General features: G+C 31.8%; 1 protein-coding gene across 1 annotated transcript in view; it reads left to right on the top strand.

Annotated features, from left to right (window-relative positions):
- The window catches only part of LOC129223963 (U4/U6.U5 tri-snRNP-associated protein 1-like), a 59,509-nt gene extending 43,795 nt beyond the window's left edge, over window positions 1–15,714 (top strand). The window contains exons 14-21 of the mRNA XM_054858347.1: window positions 2,252–2,382; window positions 4,572–4,730; window positions 5,409–5,516; window positions 8,578–8,662; window positions 10,013–10,103; window positions 12,849–13,071; window positions 14,414–14,535; window positions 15,615–15,714. Coding sequence (XP_054714322.1) covers window positions 2,252–2,382; window positions 4,572–4,730; window positions 5,409–5,516; window positions 8,578–8,662; window positions 10,013–10,103; window positions 12,849–13,071; window positions 14,414–14,535; window positions 15,615–15,645 — 950 coding nt within the window. The 3' untranslated portion in view covers window positions 15,646–15,714. The remainder of the gene's footprint in view (window positions 1–2,251; window positions 2,383–4,571; window positions 4,731–5,408; window positions 5,517–8,577; window positions 8,663–10,012; window positions 10,104–12,848; window positions 13,072–14,413; window positions 14,536–15,614) is intronic.
- The last annotated feature ends 8,487 nt before the right edge of the window (window positions 15,715–24,201 follow it).

The following is a 24,201-nucleotide window of genomic DNA, read 5'->3' as shown; positions in this document are numbered from 1 at the left end:
TAAATAGTTTCTTTTTTCTTTAATTTATTATTTTGTTGTGCTTACATTTGAAAGAAATATCCATATTTTCCTAAACTTGCTATGAGAGAATTTTTTGAATGGTTTTAAACTATTAACGTGGTTATAGATTTTTTTTAAAAAAACGGTATTTTTGTCCTAAAATATTGTAAAATGTTAATCTTTAAAAGAAAGTTCTATAAAATAACGTACTAATGTATACTGTAAAGTATTCTTCAATAATTTTTATGGCATTAACGTCTTTGTATCCCAGTTTATTTTGATACAAAAAGAAAAATATTTCAAAGTTGAACCACACATGTCACATATATAAATTTGCATCACTAAACCATTTATTTAATGGAATACTTGTGTAATTTCGATTGACTTACGAAATAAGCTGCTTTAAACAATTAAAATAAAATTGAAAAGGGGAGAAAGAAAATGAAACTTTTCTTTTTTTATGCAATTGCTATCCTCAAAATAAATTTTAAGTCACACAGAAGTTTTTAAAAAAATTTATTTATTATTTCTTAACATTTTATTTTTGGGCAGAATATTTATTCTGGATGCTAAAAAAGTCATGTTGTAAAAAATAGTATCTTTTCATCAATCTTCAGAAGAAATTTTTCCTCTATAGATATTTGACTAATAAATTGCAACTCAATCAGCTTTTTTGTCTTGAGTATAATAATCTAACAAGGTTTAAAATACACATTAAGTTTAAGTAATTTCTTTTTCAAATTGATTTTTTTTTTTGGTAATAATTTTTTTTAATGAAATTTGAGGCATTGAGAAGCAAAGGGTTGTAAGTGCCAAAATTAAAAATTTGGAGATAATCGGTACAAATAGTATTAGAACCTCTCCTCCGTTTTAGGGCAAGGGATAGTACTCGTAGCTCTAGTGGATGCTGCTATACAGCATGATGTAGAAAAAATATTGAATGAAAGCCTACCTAGAACCTAATCTTTAAACATGTTTTACTCAAACCTTGAAAATGTCCACTTGACGTTATTTTGATTCTCACTGTCGCATTTGAGAGATGGCTTTCACTTAGTATAATTACTTTTACTCATTTATGCATATGCTTACATAAAATGTTTGGGGGGGAGGGAGCATTATAAATTGCTTTTCCCTGGTGAAACCTGTGCTAGGAACACCACCAATTCCATTTACTCACAAATCACATGAATTTTGCTGGGCCGGATTTAGGGCAGGGCATGTGGGGCTACTGCCCCAGAGCCTCCACAAGAAAGGGGCCCCCACAATAAAATTTTTACAAAATATTCTAACTTTCACGGGTCGAAAATATTGGATATATACATATATATCAAAATATTCAGGTGTATATCAAAGTATCGGATATTTTCAAAAATATGATCTTTTCGAACCCTGATTACGGGCCTCCACTCCTTCGTTGCCCCGGGGCCTCCACACTTTTAAATCCGTGTGAAATTGTGAATTTGCAGTCATGGTGTGAAGACAATTTGCTATAGTTGGGGCAAACCTAAACTGACAGCATTATGAAGACTAGGCAAAATCTAATTGCAGCATTATGATGCTGCCAGGTTAGGTTTGCCCTAACTATAATTTAATTAGCACTGTGGAATCATCTCCATCAAGTCAAGATTTGAAATTATTTCACTTGGTGGCATATGCTGTTAACACAAGACGAGTAAGCGATTTCACCCTGTGGAAATGAAATCGTATTTGGAATGAAATGCCTGACAAAGCTGTACATGCAACTCGTAAGGGTTATTTTATGTGTTTATGCAAAGTTATGTATGAAAAACTTGAAAAATTTGAACTGGAATGAAACAAAACTAAATTTTATATGTGTGTGAAGGCAAAAAGGAAAACAAAATCCGTGTGTTTATAAGTTAATTCTTTATTTATTACAATTCACTTTTAAAACACTACTAGATCATCATGATTCTTCAACTTCCAAATAAATTTAATATTTAAACAAAGAGCATACAGTACCGATTAATTTCTTCACCCAGAAAAAGTATTTAATGTATAAAAGCTTTTATGCGTCATTAAGTGCATTCAAAAAATTTAATGAGAAAAAATTTAGTAAGGTGTTTTATGTAAAAGAAGTGGTTGGACACAATCTCAAAAGTTATGAAAATTTCTGGGCGTTACTCAAATGAGAGTCTGAATAGACTTTTCTTCCATTGCATTATTACTTGAGATATAAAATTTATAAATAGTAAAAATACCTTTGTAAAAATATATATATATTTCCTTTTAGTTACTGATGAGACCTTAGATCTTTCAACTGTGGTTATTGATGAAGATCAGGATATAAAAGAACTGAGTAATGCTTTGAGTAAAGCAAAAAAACTTAAACAAAGAAATGTAATGACTACCGCTCCTGAAAAAGTATGTATATTATTTTATATTTGGATTTTTAGATGGAGAAATGTTAGCATTCTAATGAAATAATTTAAAATTTAGGTTTTTTAAACAAATTTTTCTTAACTAATTTTTATGTTTTTTTTCCCCCCCACAATGCAAAACTTAGAAACTTTAGTAATACCTTCAATGGAAGCAAAACAAAAAAACATTGTAACACTGCAGTTTTCAAAAAATATTCATTCATCATTAATTTAATTAAAACCATTCACTAGCAAAACTTCTCTGAAAACTACATTTTAACTTTTTTTTTTCCAAGATCTTTTAGTGTAAAAAATTACTTTAAATGTTTGACTGTTATTTCACATTCAAAAATACTTGTGTTCTGCGTAAGCATTTAAGATCCTCAACCAATTGTTTTAGGGATTACTGAAACATAATTAAAATTTTAAAGTGAAAAATAGACTCAATTTCATTTAAAATGTTACTGTGTGTGTGTGTGTGTCAGGGTTCGTACGGGTCATGGAAATCCTGGAAAGTCATGGGAAAAAAATAACAAAATTTCAGACCTGGAAAAGTCATGGAAAATTGAAATTTTCATTGAAAGTCATGGAAATTTATTTCAAGTCATGGAAAAATTTCCTGGACAAAGAGAAAGGAACAGTAGCTAAAGGAAAATTAGAAATTTTGAGTGATTTAACAGTATAGCACAAAAAAGCTATTAAAAGTGGAAAATTGAACGATCTAAAAATCAAATCTGAATTTTGAAATCTCATTGCATCTACTTCTGTCGCAGCCCCTTGCCATTTTTTGTGATGTGATTTTCCTGCCTGGACATGGCTTATTTTGAATTTTCTGTTAATTTCAACACTTCTTATGTTTCATATTCTGTAGTAGCAAAATTTCATGTTCTTAGTTTTGCCACGCCCACTCAAAAAAAAAGCAGTTCAATTGTATGCAAGTTCGATTCCATCACTCGTAAGGACTTTATTATTATATTTATTAGAGTTTAACTTAATTTGTTAAATGTTTTAGAAAATAAAGATCTTACGTCAGGCGATAGAATACAGAAGAAGAGGAAGTCTAATGCTCTAAACCAGTAGTGCTCAATATACGGCACGCAAAACTAATCCATGCGACCCACTGCTATGTTCAATGTCGGGAATTAAACGTGTTCCTGAATTTCTGAACCTATTAATTTATATGGATTTGAAATTATGCAAATTTGAAAACGAAACAAATATACTTTTGAATCAGAAGATTGATTCATTACTGAATGGTTTTTTCAAAAAAGATCTGGTTTAGAAACATAAAGAACTAAACTATGTGGCTTTACTTCAAAGAACCAAAATACTGTCAAGTTACGTGGAAGATTAAAGGCACTGTTGATACCAAAAGGTAACTTTTGAAGGAAATTTATTGAAATTTAGTGATGACTCAATCAACCTTGTCCCATTCGATATCATTCTGTCTGTTTAAAAAAAAATATCAGACATTTTAGCATCATATTCGCTTCACTGCATTTTTGATTTACTTAAATTTATATGATGAAGACAAATAAGAATAGTTTAGTTTTTTAAGTGTGCACTTATATTTTTTAAATTATGAGTAAGTGCTTCAATGAGGCTGTGGCATTCATATAGATGTTTTGCTAATGCTCATTTCCAAATATTGCCAAGTTTGAGATTAAATAGTGCTATTCTCTTCGTGTAACAAGGACATGAAAGTTTTCATTGAAATCATGAAAAAGTCATGGAATTTTTTCATCCAAATAGAGTATGAACCCGTGTGTGTGTGTATTCTGGAGTGTTCAGCTTTTGAATCTTTGTAAAAAATTACTCTAAAATAAAATTAATTTTCTGGATGTACTGATGATTTCTTTCATTCAAGATTAAAAAAAAAAAAGTATGTGTAATACAGTAAAATAATGTTAAAAATAAAAATATGTATATAAATTATGAATTGAAACCTTTGATACTAGACTCTTTCATTTTAAAAGTTAATGTGTGTGTGTATTCTTGAGAGTTCAGCTTTTGAATCTCTAAAAAATTACATTAAAATAAATTTAATTTTCTGCATAAATAAAGATAGACTAGTGTGCTGCAAAAAAATGTCTCCCAGACCTCATTGTGTGTCATGGGGTTAAAGTTGTTGTCATTGCAAGTGATCTTATTACAATGTTAAGGTGTTAGTAAGTCTCTTTTGGTGATTCTTAGGTAATTGAAACTATTAGAAGTGGAAGTAGTGTGAAATCCATGGACAGTAAGGCAGGAAACATAGAGTTGAATTCAGTTGCTGAATTCTGTCGGACTCTGGGTGAAATTCCTACTTATGGGATGTCTGGAAACAGAGATGAAGAGGCTGATGACATGGCTGTACGTATTTCTTATTTTTGAAATTGAATTCTCTTATTTTGTGTGTGGGATTTCATCAGAGTTTGCGGATCTATACCATGATATATATATCACAATATATATCCAATATTTATTTTTAAAATATCACTTTATTTTGGTTTTTTCAATATTTATTTTTTCAACTGTGGTATTTTCAAACTTAAAAATTATTAGTCATGGTAATATTGTTTATTTATTATTAAAAATAACCAAAAAATTATGTACTATATTTTTATGATGTATATATACATCATTGATATAACATAGTAATATAACAATTTTAATTCATATTAAAGGTGCCTTATTAAATATTAAATGTTGGTCAGAAAAAAAGAAAATGTCTTATGACTGCACCGACTAATGCATATTTTTTATTTCTAAATCATATGTATAACTGTGTAAAAGTAGTTAACAGAAGAAAAAGGGTAAAACAGCTAATGTTAAATTAACTCCATTAAAATTGATAAAAATTTAAAATAAAATGTTAGATATAAGTAATGAAAGAAACCATAATTTTAAGTATACATATTGTTCTAACAATACAAGAAAATAAAGAGTGATTTAAGGATGCATTTACTATTTTGAAGACTTTAGTTTGTGCTGATTGAAAATATCAGATATTTTCAAACCCTGGATTTTATTTAAAGACTTCTTTCTTAGGATCTTGAGCAAGAACTCTTAGACGAAAGGCAAAAGCAAGAGTTAGAAGCTCAGAATCGAGGAGCTTGGAATGAAGTCGACATTGATGAAAAACCGGCGGAAATTTTAGTAAGTTACTCTTGAATACTAATTCTTCCAAGCATACCTTCTTTAATTTTGAGAAATTATTAGGATTCAATAACCTTAAAAAACTAACATATACAGGGTGGTCCCGAATTCATGGTACAAACTTTAATGGTAGGTACAGGACATTGTAACAAGGATTTATTGTATAGGAATGTATAGTTGCAAGTGACGAGGTTAGGCGTAAACAGGGGAAATAACGGCCGAAAGGAAAAACAAAGATTTTATTAAAATCGTTGTTGACAAAGTGTCATGTTTACAGTAAGTGTTCAAAATTGCGTCCACCATTAGCGATACATGCTTGACAGCGTCGGTGCAGCGATTGGCGTACACTTTCAAAGATGCCTGGTATTTCACGCACACCTGCAGCAGCTACAGATATGCGAGCGACGAGATCCTCATCTGAGTCAACTGGAGTCTCATAAACAAGACTCTTTAGATGTCCCCATAAAAAGTAATCAAGGCTCGAGAAATCGGGAGATCGGCGTGGCCAAGGGACTGGTCCACCACACCCAATCCATCTAGCACCAAACGTGGCATTCAGGTAATTCCGTACATCAATGCTGAGTGTGCTGGTGCCCCATCGTGCTGAAACCACATGCGGTTACAAATGGCGATCGGAACATCATGCAGCAGTTGTGGTAACACTTCTTCCAGAAAAATAAGATAGCTTCCGCCACTGAGTCGCGTGGGTAGTAAGTATGGGCCAATCAAAAAGTCGTTCACAATACCAGCCCACACATTAATACTGAAACGTTGTTGAAACGCATGTGGACGCGTTGCATGTGGATTATCGGTTGCCCACACATGGGAATTGTGCGCATTAAAGACACCCTCGCGTGAAAATGTCGCTTCATCTGTAAATAGCACATGACCTATGAAATCCGGCTGCAAAGCACATTGCTGCAACACCCACTGGCAGAAGTTCACGCGAAGAGGATAATCTGCCGGATTCAATGCTTGTACTTTCTGAAAATGGAAGGGGTGTAAGCGATTTTCCTTTAACACTCTGCATACAGTCTGATGACTCACACCTACGTCACGCGCAACAGTTCTTGTGCTTGACTCGAGTCTATCAGCCACAATGTTCAAGATGCTTTCTTCCAGCCTTGGAGTGCTTACAGCTCTTAATCGACCAGCGTCATGTCTGTTGACGTCGAACGCACCTGTTTCACAAAGTTGACGATGTAACCGTTGAAAAATCCTATGATCCGGCATTCGTCGATTAGGATACTCCGCGCGATACATTCGTAACGCAGCTCTGGCGTTACCATTTGCACGGCCGTACATGTAATGCATGTCTACTTTTTCTGCATACGTAAAGTCACCCATCGTCTACGGCAGCACAATTGTGAATGGCGCTTTTCCCTACTGCGATGCATCATGTTCAACGATGGCTAGAGATCTACTGCCCTCTACCGGCAGTGATACCAACCGATCACTCCATTTCTCTTTCCTTTTATTTCCCCTGTTTACGCCTTACCGCGTCACTTGCGACTATACATTCCTATACAATAAATCCTTGTTACAATGTCCTGTACCTACCATTAAAGTTTGTACCATGAATTCGGGACCACCCTGTAGAATAGAGAAATTTTTCTATGGTCAAAAGCAACAGTCAAGAAGTAATAAGACTGCTGAATAGTTAAGTGATGAAGACTTTATTAGGCAAATAAGGGAATTTGAGGAAACGCATGCTATTTATTTTACCCGTTATCTCTACTGCGCAGAGTCTTGTTCACAGTTTTCAATATTAACACATTATGTATGAAGCTGTTTGCTTTTAAAGGATTTTATTTATTTTTTTTTAATTGCAATACAAATGTTGACTTCAAATTTAACAGCAGAAAGACTGGAGCTTGCTGTATACCTAGAAAGACTAAAGGGGCCTGTATGGCCTCTTTGTATTTTTTTGAGAGAATTGCTTTCAATTTTCTTCCTAAAAGAGTTCATATGACGCTCGCATCTTTTCTTATGACTATGTAAAAGCTGAATTAATAATAATGTTCACTAATAATGTTATCTCTATATGCTGAAAGATAACGAGTTCATTTCTCTTTTGAAGAGCAGAACCTACTCTTTGACTGACGGCAGTCGGTGGTATTTCACATTAGGATTTCCATATGGCTGCAAAAGAGGGAGGTAAAAGTGGAAATGGAGTGAATAGCTGTTTTTCATGCTACATTGAGCTTGAGAAAGGATTTTTTTTTTTTCTGGTTTTATACTAATACCTCAGAGGTTACTGTGGCACCTTCCATCTTTCTAAGTACAAGGTTCAATGTTTACACTGCTTTGAGATTAATGACTAAAAATGAAATGAGAACTCAATTTGTGTCATATTGTAAAAAAATCAAAAAGTTCCATTATGCTCAGTTAGTTATTGTTCATTTTATTGAACAACAATCTGGGAAAGGCTATGCAGACCCCTTCATCTTTCTAGTGTTAATTAATATTTTTAAAATCATGCCTACAAGGAATAAACAGCAAACATTGCATTTCCTAAGCTAAATCAACGAAGACAACAAATCAGCAACTGATACCTGGGCAATATTTTGAAATACTCGCAGTCACTTTTTTTTGTGCAGTTTTATTGACTATATGATAATTTAATTTTCTTGGTTTTGAAGAGACATCAAGGAATCTTTTGTTGTGATAAAAAATATAAGTGTTGATAATTTAACGTTGCAAAAATAGATTTATTATTTTCTAACTGAGCATTTTGATTTATTTAATTTAACAATTCCATAAAATTTGAAAATTATTTTTAGGGCATTTTAAATTTTTAAAAATTAGGAAGGAAAATAAAAAGCACTTAACCAATTCTCATGTTTGCTAGTTAAAAATAGGAATTTTTTTGATGAGTGCAGAATATTATGAGCATGAACCTGGCTTGTAATTTTATGATGTTGCACAGTTTATTGTTTTTACCACAAAAACTCACACAGACATGAAAAAAACTTTGTTTTAATATGTTACACAGCTATATCTTAAAAGATTCCAAAAATTTTTAGAATATTTTAGGTAACTTTCATTTCTTTTGTTTTAGATGAGAGAAAATGAACCCATTCTTGAAGAAGAACCTGATATTACTTTAGGTATTGCTGGAGCTTTGAAACTTGCCACAAAGAAAGGTTTGCTTGTCTATTCATTTGTTCTATTTATTTATTATATCTAAAATTTTGGTTTCAAAGTAAATGAAAAATATTTTTAAACATCAATGCATCAGCCTTTATAACTGAATCTATAAATGCATGGAAATGGAAGCTATTAATTTTCATTGTGAATATTGTATCTTATATATATATATATATATATATATATATATACACACACAGCAAAACTTCTATATAAGCGACCGCCTCCATTAACGACCAATTTTTCAAAGCACTGGTTTTTCCTCCATCTAATCAATGTTAAAAGTCTTCTAGAAGGGACCAGCCAACCCTAGTCAACCCTCTATGAAAGACCACCCGCTGGCCCTTTGTCCAAAAACTTTCTTGCATAATTTTACTACAAAAAAGAAATATACATTCCAAACTGGTCAGTCGACCTTAACGCATTGCTTACTGATTGGCAACAGGTGTAAGTAAGGGGGTGACAAGTGGAAAGACACATTGCTCGTAATCCCTTGGGTCTCTCTAACCATAGTTGAGCACATTTGTTGTGAATTTAAGGGGGGTACAGGAAGAATGACATTGCACTTCAGCTAAAATTCTTGTCTAAGCTAGTGCAAATACTTGAAACATGTCTAATAAACAAGTAACTTAAACGTTGGAGCAGAGGATAGATTGAGTTTTACAAGAAAGGAAATTCGGAAAGGAATTAAGCTGACGTTTTTGGTTATAGAAAACTGAAATTAATAAAATTCTGAATATTAAAATTTGTAAAGATTGGGAAGTTTTCAAGCATCTAGGTGTGTAGAGAAGTCAGATGAGAAACTTTTCTAGAGAGACTATTGTCACTAATCTTAAATTCGTTTATATTTTACAAAAAGTTCAAAAAATGCTTAGGTAGTTGTACTTTTATGATGCAGTACTCAATAAAAAGCAAAGACAATTAACTTTTATATTTCTTTATTTTATAAAATTTATAAATTTACAGTACTTTTTTTGGGGGGGGGGGGAGGGGGCACCACCCAAACAGTGAAACCTAAGGCTAAGAGGCTAAAGCTAAGAGGTAGAGTGTAGTGGAGAAAAGTACTATTTTTGGGGAAATTCTTTTAGGGATTTTAAGTTGACACTTCTTTGAGCAGCCACCTCTCTTATCCACCACTTTTTCGTGGAACGGGGGGTGGTCGCTCTAGAGAAGATTTACTGTATGCATTTAGCTTAATTCACAAATATGAAATTAAAAATCAGGCCAATTTTCCATCTAATTTTGTTTTTGTTTAAGGATGTAAAAATTTATTTCGCTATTTTTTTTTTACTCTTAAAGTCTGTTTCAACAAATCTAAAGTGTTCTTTTTATATTTTTGACCTTAGGTTATTTAGATAAAGACTCAAAAAAAGGAGGTAATGCCCCGAAGACCAGCCAATTGCAAGCACAGTCCTACACCATAGAAGAGAAATTCTAGTAAGTTATTGCTCTTTCTCTTTTTAAGTACTTTATTCAAATGTTAATGTTAGCTCCAGGAGCTACATCACTTTAATAGGATAGATCTGATTAAGAGCTAGAGGCCTGCATTTTGCATGTGGTCCACTAAGCCTGTCCGGAAAAATCATCAAATTCATGTTAGTATGCTGGAATAATAGTTTTTAGGAAATTCCACATCCGTTTCAAATGCTGTTAATTTACGAAACGAACCATATCATTTTTTACTAATTATAAAATGCACTTCCAAAATTGAGATGTATCATACATGAAGCAGGTGAGACTTCATGACAGAGCTTGGTGTAGACATCAGTTTTGGTAGTTTAATGATGACCATCTCCATTTTTCCATAGAGCGTTTCATATCATTTTGGCAAAGGTTTTTTTTTTTTCTTTTTTGCATTTTGCCTTATTTATTACAATGCTCCAGTCTCCCCTCCTCTTTATATATATTGCAGCCTGCCACCAAACCTTTGGTTTTAGTTGCAGTCCTTGAATACTTAAAAGTTAGAAACCCCTGAGCTAGAGTATCATTTCACTTGTTTGTGGAAATGATATTGAATAAATTTTGTGACCTTCATTCAATTGCATGTGTTTGTTTCAAGCCATAATGTTTGTTAAATTGATTTTAATCCCCTTCCCCTTTTTTTTCTCCTTATTCAAGCAACACAATACTTAAAGCTTAAAAACATCTAGGTAGCTGCAGTTATCCACATTTCATAGACTACCTGGAAAACTAGTCTAGCTAAAGGAGCACAACAGCACTTTCTGATAGATAAACAGAAAACAGTCAAACTCACTTAAAACGAGAACAAAGGGACCTTGATGTTTGCTCGTTATAACCAGGGAGCTTGTAAAAAAAGAGTTCATACACAACCTGGAAAACTAGTCTAGCTGAAGGAGCACAGCAGCACTTTTTGGTAGATAAACAGAATACAGTAGAACTCACTTATAACGAGAGCGAAGGGACCTTGATGTTTGCTCATTATAACCAAGGGGCTTGTAAAAAAAGAGTTCATGCAAAAAATCAAAAATACTCATTCATACGTACTTGCTTTTTTTTTTTTTTTTTTTGCAGTTCAAAGAAATTTGTTAATTTGCTTTGAACTGTCTCATTGTCTATATCTTATGCTATTGTTTTCGAGAAATACTCACAGCCCCAAAAACATCGTCATTTGCAGCCCTGGTTTCAAAAAAAGGTTTCTTGCACATCAAAAGTCATTGCGTATGTTGAGGGTGGTTCTGCTTCAAATTCTACTCATTTTTCAGCTTCATTATTTTTTTTCATCTGCATTAGTTTGAATTTGAACTAAAAAGTGATAAAAATGGTATCAACAAGTATTAAATTTTCAAATAATTCTTTACCCCACCCCAAATTGAAAAAAAAGGGGGTGAGCTAATCACTTGCTCACTGGGTTTATGACTGGTATTTTCCATCAGTCATCACTGACTTTTGGTTGTCTTCCTAATTTTAAAGGAATTTTTCCAAGAAAGAATAGGCAAAGCTAGAAGTCAATAGAAATTTTTTGGATCACAAAAATGTTGCTCATTTTAAGCAGGGTTTGCTTGTTAAAAGCAAGTTATGCTCCCATAGACTTATCATTAAACCAACCAAACATTTCTTATTCCCTTGCTAAATATGGGTTCTTATTAAATCAGGGCTCATTATATGTGAGTTTGACTGTATTCAACTGTTGAATTTAAGTAAAATATATTCTAACAAGGAGACAGTCATAAACTTGTATTTCAAGAAAAATATTTGAAACACGGATCTTATATGAATCGAGGATGTGGAATATGATGGTGTTCTAATTTTTTGCAACTTTCCACTTTTTAAAATATAGCATTTAATGGTACATTTCAGTGGCTTAAATCTTGATGTATCAGACGGAATCTGAAACATTTTTATGCACCTTTTAATGTTAGAAACAAATCAGGACTGCTTCATTCACTGACATTGAGCTTAATATAGGAATTGAAAACTAATATGCTATTTAAGAGTGAAAAAATGACTACCAGAAAGTCTCATAAGCCTTGAATAGTTAACTACTGAGATTTATGGCATTGAATGTGCCATTATATGCTATATTTCAATTGCATATGTCTGGAAAATGAAAGTTGTGAAAACTAATCCTCCAACATCGGACTCGGTCAAATCTCCCTCAATATTTATTGGAATTGTATATCAATATTTTTTTTCTGGAAAAACAAATCATGCCGTCCTCTCGATAGTTTTAAATATGTAGTTGAGACAACAAAAAAAATTTCCTTTCTCCTAAAAACCTGAATGATTTGATAGTTGGAACAGTATTTCTTCATTACCCTATGAAGTCTTTAAAATGATTTTTTAGCCTTCACTGTCTCATCTTGTAAGGAAACTTACAATTCATAGCTTAACAACAATATTTTAAAACTATTTAAAAACAATTTTAACATAAACAGGTTTAATCTCAAAAATTAAATGTTATTTCTGTTAATAAAGCATGCTAAAAAGATTATCAAAATATTGATGCCATTGACAAAATGGAAAAATTAAATTTAGTTTAGTGGTAGTGTTTTAATTAGGAATGATATTTTGATGATTGAAAATTTTTTGACTTCCCATCAGTGAAAACAATTTTTGCATGAATAAAAGTATGTTTTTGGTTTGATAATTAAAATGTTTATTATATATTATTTTATGTTTCAAAGGATTTAATTCTCTTAATTTGTGACCTTGAAATTTCAGTGAGGATGATAAGTTTGGTAAGAGGGACAGGTATACTGGTCCTGTGCAAGAATTTAAAGATAAGAACAATTATAAACCAGATGTGAAATTAGAATATATCGATGACAGCGGTAGACTCTTGACAGCAAAAGAAGCATTTCGTTATCTTTCTCATAAATTTCATGGCAAAGGTCCTGGCAAGAATAAAGTAGATAAGAGAATGAAGAAATTGGACCAGGATACAGTAAGATAGAAAATTTTCTCTTATTTTAAAATTATGTGTATTTATTTAATATAGATATAAGGGCAGTTTTAGTAGTTTTTATTGTGAAGTGTTACGCCTTGAAAGACTTAACAAATTCAACTTGTGTTTTTTTTATTTCATTTAATCACTAAATTTTGTTTAAAATCTAGTTGTTTTTTTAAAGCATAAATGTTCAAATAATTTATTTTTTAAGTTTTCCTTTTGATAATTAATTGAAAACTGCATTTAAAAGAAATTGTCAGAAAATTTCAGTTTCAGTTTAATGTCAAGCAAAATTTTATCTTCCTGTTTTCCTGTATAAATATAGAGAGAAAAAAAGCTGTTTTAAGCATTTAGTTTCAGCATTCTTTAAAATTTATTTATTTATTTATTTATTGTTAATAAAATTATCTTATTAAAATAAAATACAAAATGTATTTAAAAGATTTTTTTAAATTTTTTTTGGTACATTATTATCTGTAGTTGGCACCTTGATGTGGCTATGAGAAAAATACTTGTAGGTTATAAATTTGTTATCGCCAATATTTAATAAAACAAATACACGCCTGCAAATAGAAACCACATCATTTAAAAAGCAGGACTTTGCAAAAGTGATGGACATGTGTTCTGGAGTTACAGGGAACTTTTTTTTAGCTTATGTTGAATGTCGTGGCATCTGTGAGCACACATTGTTTTGCTTTAAAAAAAGTGTTTTTCATAGCCATGAAACATCAGACTACAACTTTCTGCAAATTTCCTTGTTTAATGCTTCTTTCATACTTTTACTCTTTTGTGCAAAGGTATTTCTTTATTTTAAATATTTCACGCCAAGAGGTATCATTAATAATTCATGTATTTCATGTTTTTTATAAACTTTTTGTTTTTTCAAGAATCAATAAAATTGCTCTCACGTCTTTTTAACCCCACTCTTTTCATTATCAGCAAAAATACCCCATGTTTCTTCGTTTAACTGTAAATTTATAAGGTTTTCAACTGTCCACTGACTTTTGAATCACTCTGTATTAATCAGATCTATTTATTAAAGGAAAAAATAAATTGAATCTGTAAAACTTGCATATTTTCTTTCTGTTTCAAAAGAAACTATTGTAAAACTTTAAAAATATAAAAACAGCTGTAAATAAAGCACAAAAATGGCTAAATATTACATGGTGCAACATGTCACATGTATGCAATGTTTTGCAATTTGTACTGTATAAACGCTATTAGTTCTTATCAATTTATTTTTAGCGCAATGGTATTGCTCCATTTCTCATGTTACGCTTTCTATCTCATTGTTTATCTTATATAGAATATGCTTAAATTTTCAAACATCTTTTTGCAGAGACTAAAGCAGATGAGTTCCACAGATACACCTCTAAATACAGTGAAGTTGCTCCAAGCAAAACAAAAAGAAACACAGTCACCTTATATTGTTCTTAGTGGAGGAAATAAGACTTTAACACAGTAAGTTTCTTTGTTTTGTAACCTCATTTTGAAATGGAAAAAAATATGGTTGGTGCATAAATTAAAGCAGATCAAGTTTATGTATAATTCAGGAGCTCGATTATATTTCTATTACCCTAACTCTCTAGTATTTGATTGTAAGACATTTTGTTAATTGTCATGGTATGCAATGCAATGTGGCTTTAAGCCGGGATGGATAGAGACTACCATTTTAGGGGGGGGAGGTTCATGCTGAAGGGGGGAGTATAGGTCATTGGGTATGAAAAGCTTCTGAAACTTCTTAAGGGTCAAAAAAAAGGATAAAATTGGTCAGGAATAAGGCACCTTTTATTAATTAACTTCACAACCCACAAAAGGAAGTAGTATTTCAACTACTTTATAATTATACTGCCTTATTTATGTCATATATTTACTTTTAATAATATACTTTTAAAAACAATGAACTAAGATGATTACTGCAATCGTTTACATTTTATTCATAAAGCATTTGAGCACAATGTGGATGGATAATACTGTCGACGCCATAAGGGGGTCATGACCCGCTGCCTTCAAAACTACTGCTGGTCCGCTGCCCAGCCGATGTTTGGCAATTTATTAACCAGACCTTAAGTTGACCTTTTTCACAACTCATCCTTTTTTTTTTCAAATAGCTTTATATAATTTTTATTCGCTCATCCACATTTTACTCAATATTTTTCTGAACTTTATCATTATAACATTACCATCAAACTGCTTCACGTAAATTTTTTGTTTTCATTATCATTTAATATAAGTGTCAAATCTAAAAAATATTTTAAAGAATTGTTAGATAATCGACATTCATGTTCCTATGGACTTGGACAATTTTAAGGTTCCCTAAAAAGAAATTTCGAAAATGCTGCATTAGATAATATTGAGTGTTAGTCGGCAGAAGAGGATGTTTTGTTTTACAGTTTTTGTGACATTCCTTGTTATTAGTAGCATAGCCTTAGTATGGTTTTGTGTACATTTTTCCTAAAGTTAAATGCTATTGCCTGTTTTTTTAATTCTGAAAATGTATCTCCAATCTTTTCGCTAAAATATAACTTTTACTTTTTCAGGACTATGATATCAAAGACGAAACCTTTGTAGAAGAATTTTCCCATCTTGTAAAAATTTTCGCCTGTTCAATAAATTCAAAAAATATTGTTTCGTACTTAAACAGTTGTTGATGTTTTACTGTATTGCTTTTTTCTTTAAGTTAATCTGGTTTAGCACCTTTCTTTTTTTAGATGAATTCTGGGCATTTAAAAAATATTTTGAAATTAATGAATAATTAAGTTTTTCCAGCCATATGGTGTGCAATAAATGTCGATTCTTACAATGTTCATGACTATCTTAAAATGTTTTTTTCAATGTTAGAAAAAAGAGGGGGGGGGGAGCTTTTGCATTTAAAAAGTACATTTTTGAATTTCAAGTGAACATTTAACTTAAAATATTAAATTCACGTCATATTTTCATCAATACTTTTTTTTTAAGAAAGGTTTTAAAAAAAAAAAAAAAAAAGAGTTACTCCCAAGTAAATTATTGAAGCAAACTGCTTTTTCTTGTAACACCTGCATGTATTGTGGCTCAGTACACCCCATTAGCTTGTTTGGGTCATTTAATCCAATATAACTGATTCAAGGTATAACATTTTAACTCTTATATCTCCAAAAAAAAACTGCTGTAAACTGAAATTGTTCAAAAAAAATATATATGTGATGCTGTTTACTTTCAGTATTTAAGTTTTCAATACTGAGTTTGAGCATTGAAAACTTGATCTTATTTTTGATACTTTGATTCACTGCTTTAATATTTTGGTTGTAATCCAAATAGCCGAAAACAATATTGCCACTGAAGTTTTTTTTAAGGCTGTGACAGAACTGGCGTTATCCAGTCTGCACCATGAAGAGGCTATTATTAAGAACGCCAAAGTATTTGTACTAACACAGCACTGCCAAAATGAAAGTTGCTGATTGTCTAGCATAATGTTTAAAGCCTTATTGTTATTAGATAATGTGCCAATTTACCTTACTTAAGGACAGAAACAAGGGAGGGGCAATGAGGAAACTCGCCTCTTCCTTGAGAGGGACACTGCTTCAGCAATTTTTCTAAATTGAAGCTTTAAAACACTAATGTAGGCCATCTTTGATGACGTTAAAGGAATGGAGTTTGAATCTCCCTCCCAGAAACGTGTCAGAATTGAATTTTTAAAAACCCAATTTCAAATGATCTTTGCTGAGGTTGGAGGCCTTCCTCCGGGAATTTTACAAAATTTAAGTCTTAAACACCTGATTATAAACATCTCAGGTAAATTTTAAGGGAAGGAATGTGTGCAGTGTCTTTCCTTCGAGAATTTTTCGAAACTGAAGTACAAAAGGAGTACAATCGGAACGACCTTTAATCATGTGAAGAGGGGAAGGAATCAAAAATATTTCCCAGAACTACTATGAAATCAAAGTTTTGAAGCATAATTTTAGAATACCTCTTTCAACAGAAACGGAAAGGAATAAGTTTAAGGACCTCCTCGGATAAATCTCTATGTTTTAGTTTACTTAGATACCCCCCCCCCCCCCCCAAGTATGTAAGTAAGATATATAGTTAGAGTATGTACGTTAAACAATCAACCGCCCCCTCCTTGAACAATTTCTGGATCCACCATTGACCTGACTGGACTTTCTAATCTTTATCATAATGTCAGAATTCATTTTATTTCCTCAAATATTACCTCCGGCTTTAACATACGAATAAAGACGTTGTGTTTATTTTTAAAGCATTTTATTTGAATCACAAGCGTTCATAGCTAACACTGTGCGACACGATTTTTCTAACATGAATATGATCACGTTTTTTAAATTACTTCATTATTTGTAACTAAAATTTCCCATTGATAAGGGTTTCTAACACGTCACGTTTCTTTTGCTATAGCCTCTATAATATTTTCTTGCACCTTCATTTCTAATGTGATAAAAAAAACTTAATTTCATATTTATTTCAATTATTAGAAGTGTAAAACAGCCTATTAGTTTGTACTGTGAAAAGTATCATCTGCAACAGTTATTTTTTAATAGAATATTTTATTTCAATTAAAATTGCTGTAAGTTTCTGAAGTGACAACACTTATTTTTTCATTTTAATCCCCACTCTGCAAGAAAGTGATTCTTTCTCCCCTACATATAAAACTTGGTTTGACAAAAATTTTGTCAAAGCTGTGAATAAAAATGGCAGGGGATTTTTGTATTTGAAAAGTATTTTTCCCAAATTGAGTGATGCTAAATAAGAAAAGGCATTTTTGTCGGCCCACAAATAAGAAAGCTTATGAAGAACAATGACTTGATAAAAATCTCGACCAAAAAGAACTAGTGGTTTGTACATGAAATACACCGCCAGCTCAGTCATGCCAGTTGAAGACTGCAGTTTCGTGCTTATTAGCACTCATCCGCCCGGCTTAGAAAGTGACTGAGCTGGAAGTGAAAAAACCTCTTAAGGAAGCCAAGAGTGTCAAACAAACTGGTAGCCAATATGGAATTAGCACTTACCAGACGAGTTTTTAGTGGTTTGGTTGTCTCTAAAGGTGATAATTCATGGATTTTTTGTCAGTCATAAAGCTAAAAAGGCCAAGTTTTTAGTGAAAAACTTGTTGCAAAAATATGAAACAATGGGTTGGAGACTATCATTAAAGATACATTTCTCGCATTCTCACTTAGATGTTTCCCTCCTTACCTTGCAGTGGTGAGTGATGAGCAAGGTGAATGCTTTCATCAAGGTATCAAATATAGGAATATATTAAACGAAAATGGAATGCAAATAGAGATTATTGTTGATTTTTAATTAAAGAGGATTTCCCTCTTCAAAAGAGGAAAACGTTAATTTTTCATCATTTTCTTTTATAACGTGTGGTTTATTTTTCTACTCGATGATAAAACCTGTTCTATTTCTATTCTTATTTAATGCAAAAGTGTATATAATTACTATATTTGCATTAAGATTCAAAATATAAATAAATGGACATGTTTAGATTTGATTTGAAAATTTAAGTTCTTAACCATTTATGAAAATTAAACTTGGTATAACTTCAAAATAGTATGTGTTACAAAAATTTCGTTTAGGGGAGACTGGGGATACTTGATCCCCACTTTAGTTTTCAATTTTTTTTTTTTTTTTTTCTGCTACAAATTATCAGGGTTTTTTTTTTTTTTAAGTATGTGTAGAAAGGTAATTTTTTCCTCTATCTGACAGTATTTTTTTAGTTGAAATGAAACAGACAGTTTTTTGGTAAAAAAATTGTTTTCAAAAATGTCATAAAGAGATCATGTATCCCCACATCTAGGAATGCATGATCCCTTCATGGGGGATACTTGATCCCACTGAGAAAATACATATACTTTTCATTAGATCGGCAATTTATTTATGGATTTTAGTTTTCTACATAATTCTTTTACAAAAACACAATTTCTAATTTTCTTTATAAGATTATAATAATGTGAACACAAAATAATAGTTTCAAATTTCACTAGACATTTGTAAAAAAAAAAAAAAACGTACACAACTTTCATGAACTTATGATGCTTTAGATCAGTTATTAATTATCCAATACAGTTGTGAACAAAAAAATACTATATTTTATAAATAAAACTAACAATTTTTTTACAGTAGCGTAATGAAGCTAAAATTACAACAAATTAAAAAAAATAGGATGACAAGCACGAAAATCATTTTATTTGCTTCTTATCTTGCAATAATAAAATTAAGAGTTTCACCATATGAATTAATTTTTAAAAAGAGGGAAGAAAAATGTGTGTATGTGTAAATGTATCACTGTACTCATAAAACAGAAAGCCTATCTTACATATTTTCAAAACCTGAAAAGTCAAATGCTAACAATTTGTTGTCGTTCTTTTAAGTTCCACTCAACCCAACTGGATGTGTGCAGCTTAACACATTTTGTCAATTTTTCAAGAAAAATTGGTTGATTAAACATATTACCTTTTCATTTCAAAAAGCATATTTCAAACTCTAGAAATCCAACTTTGCATTCTATCCGCTAATGAGTCAACATAATGGGCAACTCACTTTTCAGTCACTTCACAATCCCTTCAAAAACGTATCAACGGTGATTCACTGTACATCGCTGAGTCCACCAATATCCTTTTTATGGAATTTTATTCTTTTAATTAAAAGCAGCCATGAGGCACGTGAACTTTCCAAGAATTTTAAAGAGGAGCAATGGTCTCTACTGAGAAAGTACATAAAAAAGAATCCTTATAATTTCAGCATCATAAAATTTTTAAAAAATATTTCTTGTTTAAGTAAATCAAAACCTAATGGGTAAAAAAAAGTTTTTTTGATGGACTGCAAGTTTTTTTTTTTTTTTTTTTTTTTTAACTGAACTACATTAATGATTCAAATTTGCTTTTGCATATTGCTTTCTAAAAGCGATTTTTATGATATTTTATATATTCTAAAAAAAGAAGAAAAATGATTTCCACCCATTTGGAAATGTTGCAGTTTTTTTAAAGATTGGAAAATGATGAAAAGTACACTTTTTTTTTTTTTGTTTGTGCATAATTAGTGCAAGAGCATCAACACTCTTTATTGTCTGCGCCCAGCATGTTATAGGAAAGCTGTCTTCCTGCAACACTTATAACTAGTTTTGTGTTACATGCGATCGACCATTCTAGTTCTCTAGTAACACAATAGGTGGCACCAATTAAGCTATTTATTAAGAACATTTTTTTTTCCCTGGTTCCATCTATTGAGTAACTAGGGAACTACAGCCATAGATTACTTGCTACACTAATACAGGAGGATTCAATAAGAATGGTGGGATTTATAATTGTACCAATTTGTGAATATTGGAACTACTGCTTTGATTGGAGCTTGAATAAAAGAGCGAGTTGTAAAGAAATTTGAAAAAAAAAAAAAGATAAATAAGTTCTTATGTTGGAAAGAACATACCTGTTGATTGGTGCAAAAATTTCTGTCGTGGAAAAATTTTTATGTCCTTAAAATAGAATATTTATGTAAAAACAGGAGGAACTCTAGGGGCTTGAGCCCCCCTCCTATGACAAATCGGAACTTATGTGGGCTTAAAGTGAGCACGAAAAATTCAACAGAGTTTCAAAGGGTTCAAATCACAGTCACGAAGAACAAAAAGTTGAAAAACCGAAAATTTTGCTAGTATTTTGAAGGTTTATTGTCCCAAATAATACCGAAACTTATGATCAAACACGTACTTGAAAAAAGAACACATTGAATTTTTTAAAAAGTGAAACGCGAATAAAAAACCAAAAGTAGAAAAAGATTCCTTCCATTTCAAATACTGAAAAAAAAGGGGGGGGGGAACGAAAATAGTTACCAAGAAAAAATATCATGGAACCGATTTCGAACATTCCAATCAACTTTAAAAGTTCAATAGAAGTTTATCTTACGTTAAAAAACATTAAAACCTTGTGATTGTAGGAATTTTTAAGAGGGAAAAAAAATATATTTTGAAAACATAACAAAATTTAACACGTGTTTTACTTTAAAAGAAATTTTGGTTTTAATTAGCAGAGAAATCATATCCCTCCAGAAAGAGACGGCGAGTGGGGCTTATAAGTGCCCCACTTTTAAGCCCCACTAGGGGAAGAGCTTAAAAGTTTTTTGAAGGAATTTGAAGACTATATTAATCTATCCCGAGTGACTAGCGGAAGGGGGGGAGGCTTCTAATGTTCTATCGCGTAAATATTTTGGAAATGTAGTTCTAATAACGCCGTTTTATACTTTTGTCAGCGTTTGGAGTTTCCAGGGTTGACCTCGTAATCTTTTTATTATTATTTTTTAATAAAGTCTGAATTAATAATAAAAATAATACAAACGAAAAAGTTCGGACTGTCTTCTTTACTAATAATAAAGCTGAATGTATCTCTGTCCGGAGGATGTCTGGATGTCTGTAGGATATCTGTAGGATGTCTGTGACGCGCATAGCGCCTAAACCGTTCGGCCGATTTTCATGAAATTTGGCACGAAGTTAGTATGTAGCATGGGGGTGTGCACCTCGAAGCGATTTTTCGAAAATTCGATGTGGTTCTTTTTCTATTTCAATTTTAAGAAAAAAACTATCATAAATTACGAAATTACCATAACGTGTAACCGTAACATGGGCACAAGCCAATTGGCGAGATACGAAATTATCATAACGTGTAACCGTAACATGAGTACAAGCCAATTGACGAGAAAATTCACAATACATTATTTGTAAATACAGGCGAACCAAAAGACCTTTTAATTTTTCTGTTACGGGCGAAGTCGTGCGGGTACCACTAGTTAGTAATGTAAGGGTAAGGAAAGCTCTTCCCGGAAAAAGATCTTAAACTGATGACTTAAAAACGCAAATTAAAGCCATCTTTAGCAAACTTAGAGCAAGGAGTTTGGAGCTCTCTCTCCCAGAAATTTTGCAAAGTTTAAAATATTTTTTAAAAATCTTTTGAAACTTTATCTTTTATTAACTGAGGAACAAAAGTGTTCGAAAGTTCAGGTTCTCCCAGTAATTTTTTTTTTTTTTTTGAACTGATGATATCGTAAGAACTCAGTCTTGAATTTCCTTTGAGTACTTTAGAAAAAAAAGATCTCCGGATTTGTTTTTTCCTAAATTGGAGTTTAATTAAAAACGCAGTTTTACGCTATTTACGGGGATTCTCTTCCTGATTTTTTCCCCTCAAACTGGAGTCTTTATAACACAAATTTAAGTCATTTTTGAATTTAAAGGAAGGATAAGGATGCGCTCGGGGAATTTCTCCCGGAAAATTTTCAAAATTGAAGTTTTGTAACCGGAATTTTAAACAATATTTCATGACGCTAATGTTCAGGTGGAGAAACCTGGCAACGTGTCGTACCGCCTGGAGGAAGCAGACGGAGAAAGCCTTGGCCTGCACCAGGCTGTTGTGCTGATGAAGAAGAAGAATGTTCGGGTAATTTATACCAAGAGCCGGGCCTGTTGTATACGTATTAGTAAGCGTATAACGATTTGCATATATCTATCATGTCACTGCTTACTTTTCCATCAACCCCCGTTGATCAAATAAACAAATTTATTGATTAATAAAGACTCTTCGCTAAGGATCGTCAAAAAAAAAAAAGTTGCATTCCTTAAATTTTAATAAGAGAATCGTCGATATTTCCGTGACCTAAATCATTATCTTTTTACCGTAGCCGAAAAAATGAAAGCTGTTCGTCACGCCATCGCCATAGGAAAATACTGCTACACCTAATAATGCGCAGGTTCCGCAAAATAAGCATAATAAAAAAAAAAGTAACCCTCATTTGCACGTCATCATGCAAACCCAGAAAGCTATCATCATAAGCAGGTTAATTAGTCGTGGAATTTCGAATACATTACGTTTTGTGTACTTATTGTCATATGACGGAAAATAGAAATTTAAGAAAAAGCACTTGATAGGCTTTCTGTAACTCTGCTAGTCTTTACGCTTTTGTGAGCATGAGCGAATAGCGAATCCATGTGTGTGGGGGGAGGGGGGTATGATTGAGTGCTGTCGTAGTCTTTAGAAAAACACTAGGAATGTATTAAAACAAAGTCTTATACAAGTTACACCCCCCCCCCTCTCCCTTTAAAACACACATACATAGCATTTCTCAACCGTTTTTGACCCGCAAACCGATAAAAAAATTTTAAAATGCGAACCGGAAAAATACCTCCCCCCCCCCCCCCCCATCTTTTTATTTCTGTAATTTTTCTTTTTAAAAAAATTCCAAAAAAAAAAATGCTCCTCGAGTTATTATAGAACTTATAAATAAAAAAGTTCTTATTATTTGTTTACATTATAATTTAAATGTAAAGATCGCAATCGCAATAATCATTGCAATCATTATCCATTGAGAAATAAATCTTTCCGAAAAATCATAGAAAATTATTTAAAAAAACCGAAAAGATATTATAAAAGTGTGTCTAGTCTAAAATGCCCTTTTTATCCATTGTAGAAAAAATGCAGAATAACTTTTTAACAAACAGATATTGTTTCAAAACTTATTATTACTGCGATTATTACTTTTCTTAGGTAAGATCTTGATATGTGAACAGCACCCTTGCAAGGTTACTATTATTCTTAATTTACTATTATTCTTAGAAATTGTTCACTGCAATCTAAAGCGAATTAGTTTATTTGTAAAAGAGGGAAGTCTTTGGGAAATTTGCTTATTTTGAGCTCACGTCATGCTCACAAATCTAAGTTATTGCATCCTGGTTCTTCTGTCATTAACTTTAGTATCTTTCTATAACTTAAAAATAAAAAGTAATAATCAGCGTTCAATGTCAATTGATCACGTCCTCTCTTAAAATTAGATTTAAATTTCGATAGTTTTTTGAAATTCCTGTTTTACTTCGCTTTTGTTTTCATTAGAAAAAAAATTTTTGAAAAATTTTTGAAGTATATATTTATTAGATGCGCCGAGTATGTGTTTTGGACACTACTAATACTAAAAATAAGAGCTGTTAAAATATTATAATTTTTTTTAAACTGTAGGTGGAAATTTTATACTTACTACAACCAATTTCGTGTAAAATATGCCTCGAGTTATCAGTTTTTCTAAAAATACTCTGCTAAAAGATTTAATCTACATAATGATTGAATCTACATAAAGATTAAATACACATTAAGAATATTTCTG

The sequence above is a fragment of the Uloborus diversus genome, chromosome 6, assembly GCF_026930045.1.
Source record: "Uloborus diversus isolate 005 chromosome 6, Udiv.v.3.1, whole genome shotgun sequence".
Taxonomy (NCBI): domain Eukaryota; kingdom Metazoa; phylum Arthropoda; class Arachnida; order Araneae; family Uloboridae; genus Uloborus; species Uloborus diversus.
The sequence above is the reverse complement of the archived record's forward strand: the minus strand, read 5'-3'. Positions and strand labels throughout refer to the sequence as shown.